This window comes from Bison bison, unplaced genomic scaffold, assembly GCF_000754665.1.
Source record: "Bison bison bison isolate TAMUID 2011002044 unplaced genomic scaffold, Bison_UMD1.0 scf7180017864184, whole genome shotgun sequence".
Classification (NCBI taxonomy): Eukaryota; Metazoa; Chordata; class Mammalia; order Artiodactyla; family Bovidae; genus Bison; species Bison bison.
This window is the reverse complement of record NW_011494756.1, coordinates 2241725-2246157: the sequence shown is the minus strand read 5'-3', so window position 1 is coordinate 2246157 and position 4433 is coordinate 2241725. Positions and strand designations below refer to the sequence as shown.

The window sequence follows — 4433 nt, the reverse complement described above, 5'->3', positions numbered from 1 at the left end:
GCAACCCCCCTTCCCCACCCCCAGGTCTGGATCAGGCAGCTGGGGAGCCGGCAGAGAGGGGAGAGAGGTCAGATTTCGCTTCTCGGTAAGGGAGAATTTGGCCTGAGTCACTGACAACAGAGAAGATGGGAGTGGGCTCCCACCTTGTGCCCAGGGGAGGGCTAAAGGGTCTGGAGGTGACAGAAAGGGTGAGACCGAGCAATGGAGCTGAAGGAGCGCGTGCTCCCAGAGGTGGGTGCCCCTGGGTGCCACCGGGCTGGAGTGGCCACAGGGAAGGTTCTGACAGCCTCACCTGGCACTCAGCGGCCGTGTGCCCAAAGACTCCAGCCCCTTCCCCTGCCCCGACTTCTCTGCACCTTTGCACGCAGCTCCCTGGGCCAGGAACGCCCTTTCTCTGCTCTGTTCCAGCAAGACAGCTCTGCAGGACTCAGGGCATATCTCCTACTCTCCAAAGCACTCTAAATGCTGAATTATCACACATAAACACACCGCTCTCCCTTCTCCGTGCCCCCCACCGCACCTGCTTGGGGCATTCCCTGGCTCTGGCCGGGATCACCCTGTCCTGTTGTTGTGTCCCGCTGTCTCTCCCACTGGAGTAGGACCTAATGGCGGGGTCTGAGGCTGACCTCCTGGCACTGACCAGCATGGTCCTGGCACAACACAGGCATGCTGGGATCTGGGATCAACGGGGGCAGTAAACAGATGACAATGGGAGATGGGAGTGGTAACTCCTGAGACCAGAGCCTCAGGCCAGCTCTGGGAAACTCACATGGGGCGGGGGCAGAATTTCTGAGGGTTGGGGGGCTCTGGGCAGAAAAGTATCTGCATCCCAGGGAAGGAAGTCAGTAGAGGCACTCATGAGGTGGAGCCCCTACTTGCCAAATGGCCTCTTTAATCTTGGACAGTTGGTTGGCCCGCAGGTTCCGTTTTGCATGTAGCAGACAGGACCCAAGAGATGCCACAGCTTCTAAAGGCAAGGGCTGTGTGAGACCATCCCTGCTGAGACAGAGGGAGGTTAGGGGTCACGTCCCTCCTCCTGGCCTCACCAGCTGGGCCTCCCCACCCCCACCTTGAGCCAGGAGCCAGGGCTGCCAGGCAGGAAGTGAGAGGTGCCTGCAGGAAGCCCCAGGAGGAACTGAGACTTCAGCCAGCCCCGCCCCCACCTGCAGGGCCCTGGGGACCTTGGGGACACCTGACCCTGCACCAGGAAAATCTAGCCAGAAACAGGCTGGGGAAGGGGGGCTACTTCCCTGGGTTCCGATCTGAAGCAGCAGCTTTGCCAGTCTATCTTGGATCCTTCTTACTGCAGAAAGAGACCAGTTGAGGAGGGAAACCTTTGAGTCGAGATGAAAATAAAGAGCAAAGCCTGGAACCAATGCCTGGAGTCTGCAGCTCCCGGTCTGCTCCTGGGACCTTCTGGCCAGAGGGTGCCCAGGTCTAGCCCAGCTCCCCCACTGCTGATTGTATCTTGGGCCAGGTCCCTCCACCTCTCTGGGCCTTTTCTTTCCTATCTGCAAAATGAGCCATATAATCCCTGCTCAGAAACATGAACTGGTCCAGATTTTCAGGAAAGCAGTTTGACCAAAAGGGCTCTAAAAAAGGTCAAGGCCTTTTTAAAGCAACAACTCTCCTTCCAGGAAACAGAGACTCAGTGTCCTCATCTGTATACTGGAGGTGAGGAGTGGGGATCCTCTAGGTTCCCTTCCAGTCCTTGGAGGGCCACAGGCCAGGAGGAGAGCTTTGCATCCAACCCCCACCTCCGTTTTTCAGAAAAGGAAACTGAGACTGGACTAGGGGTTCAGTGGGGACACAGTGGTGCCAGAGGTTTGCATGTCTGGGCCCCAGGGGGCTGCACCCACTTGTGTCACCGCCAGGGCCCACCCCCTGGCTGTGGTAGCAAAGGTGGGGAGGGAGACGGGGGTGGCCGAGAACAGCTCAGGCTCCCCCAACTCTGAGAGGCAGAGAAATGGAAAGTTGGGCCCATTCTGGGCCTGCCCCGACCCTCCTGCCTACAGCCCTCACCCTGACCTCACCTCAGCCACCTGGTGGCTGGGGGGATGGGGGGAAGCATCTGAGATGTGTTCAGGATGGAGAGAAGAGACTCAGATGTGGCTGTCCGGTTCTGCGGGGTGCCAAACGGCGCAAGCCGCTGACTATCTTCTGAGCTGGGAAAGGGCTGGGCTGGAAGGGCAGGTGTCTACTGGGCAGCTCTGATGGGCAGGTCAGGAACAGATGGACAGAGAGCTGATGCATGGAAAAGAGCATGGTCAAGGTGGGAGTCCTCTGGCAGTCCAGGGGTTACAACTCCAAAGTCTCACTGACAAGGGCATGGGCTCCATCTCTGGTCAGGAACTAAGATCCCACAAGGCGTGCAGCATGGCCCAAAGAAGAGAAAATAATATGGTCAAGAGCCTACAGAGGGGACAACGTGGTGCTCAGAATACCGTCTTCTGACTTCCCAATCCCTCGCCCCTTCCAAAGGTGCTAAACTGTGACAAAGTCCAAGGCCACAGTCCAGGACAGAGTCCAGGTCAGGAGGATCTAGCCCTCCTGATCGCAGGAGGTTTGGCAGGAAAGCCAGTAGCTGACTGAGTGCACAGCGTGGTCCAGAACTGGAAGGGAGGGTCTTGATTCCAGGCCCCAGGGCAGGGGCACCACGGTCAGAGGAACAGTTCCACTGGGGTGGTGGATGCCTGACTTGGGGAGGACAGGCCACAGAGCGAAGGGCACTCAAAGGACATCAGGTCCAGCTGGTTCAAGGCCACAGGCCTGCCCTGGCCTCCTAACTAAGGCGCCTCCTGCAGGTCCTGGGCCCCGCCCTGTATACAGCGCTGTGTACCCCGGAGGCTGCTAGCACTCCAGGTGGGCTCATGCCACTGTCAGCATGCCACCAGTGTGCAATTGCAGTCCAGCCCCACAGGCTCCAGACTTCCTCCCAAGCATGAGCCTGGGGCTCTGGAAGCTGCCACCAGGGCAAAAATGGCATCACAGATCTTAGCAGATAGGCCAAGCTCAGGGGTGACCCTAGGATACAGATACCCAAGAACCAGCACAATTCAGGCTATTTCTTAAACTCATCTTGTTCTAAATCCCAAAGCAAACCGGTCAGTTGGTTACTCACTGCTGCCATTTGCATCGGTTTAAAAGCGGGACAGCTCCTAGAGCAAGTATTAAATACAACCCAGTACAAATTAAGCATCCTCCTACTCAGTGCTTTCCTAGATTCATTCTGGTTTATGGTGGTTTCCCCAAGCTTAAAGGAAAACTCTACTCAGAGTATCCCAACCACTCAAAAAGCACAGAGCTCAGCCATGACCTTTGAGGACTAGGACAGATGGTATGAGTTTATTTTGTGTATTTGTGCTCACTCAGATCAGATCAGTCTCTCAGTTGTGTCCGACTCTTTGCGACCCCATGGAATGTAACCCACCAGGCTCCTCTGTCCATGGGATTCTCCAGGCAAGAGTACTGGAGTGGGTTGCCATTTCCTCCTCCAGGGGATCTTCCCAACCCAGGGATCAAACCCGCCTCCTTAATGTCTCCTGCATTAGATTCTTTACCGCTAGCGCCACCTGGGCAGCCCAGTCTGAGTTTAAGCCAATGCTAACATGCGGTACAATGCCATGCAGTCCAAACCCTGTGGTCTGGGTGCCTGTAGCTCTGCAGGGTTAGCTGGGGAGCAGGTGGGCTCCCAGAAGGGACAGTGGGCACCGGAGTGAAGAACTGAATTCGGCCTCCAAGTCCGGCTGGTGGCCCATAGAGAGGGTGGGGGCCACCTCCTGCCCTCCTCGGTGGCTACTGTAGCTCAGGCCCGGCAGTCTTGGTGGTCACCAGCTCAGTGGAACCCAGTTCTGTGGCTGGCACAGGGACGCTGTGGGTAGGTGGGGTGGCCGCTGGGTCTTCACTGGGCAGAAGCCAGATGGGAGCCGTGGCATCCAGGGTTCCGGGGGAGAGTGTGGTGTCAACATCCAGGGACTCTGGGGTGGGGGTGGGGGGTTGCGGGTGGTGCAGGGTCAGGATTGGCTCGCAGCCGTCCCCACCCACTGTTCTAGAAGCCTCCCTGGTGGGACAGCCCTCTGACTGATGGGAGGAGAGAAGTCAGTTGATAAAGCCCCACTGGTGGGATGGGGTGGGGTGGCACGTGATGGGCCCTCAGGACGGGAAGTTTCTAGAGCTGGTTGGCAAAATGCCAGTGCTGACAGAGGGCAAGGAGAGGTGGGAACCAGTCTGGCTGTCCCAGAGAGAGGGTAGGATAGGCCACTCCCCCCCCAACCCTCAACTGGGCTCCCCAGCCTTGGGTTTCTTCCTCACACAGGTCTGGGACATTAGAGCTGTGTCCCTCGCCTGGACTGGGGTCTCTGGCCGGACTTTTTCTCTCCATTCGGCCTTGCCTCCTTCACACCATCCCTACCCCTTCACCCACCCCTCCTCGG

General features: G+C 57.7%; 1 protein-coding gene across 1 annotated transcript in view; it reads right to left on the bottom strand.

Annotated features, from left to right (window-relative positions):
• Positions 1–3317: 3317 nt before the first annotated feature.
• The window catches only part of TNFRSF13C (tumor necrosis factor receptor superfamily, member 13C), a 2102-nt gene continuing 986 nt past the window's right edge, over positions 3318–4433 (bottom strand). Inside the window, exon 2 of the mRNA XM_010843695.1 lies at positions 3318–4097. Coding sequence (XP_010841997.1) covers positions 3796–4097 — 302 coding nt within the window. The 3' untranslated portion in view covers positions 3318–3795. The remainder of the gene's footprint in view (positions 4098–4433) is intronic.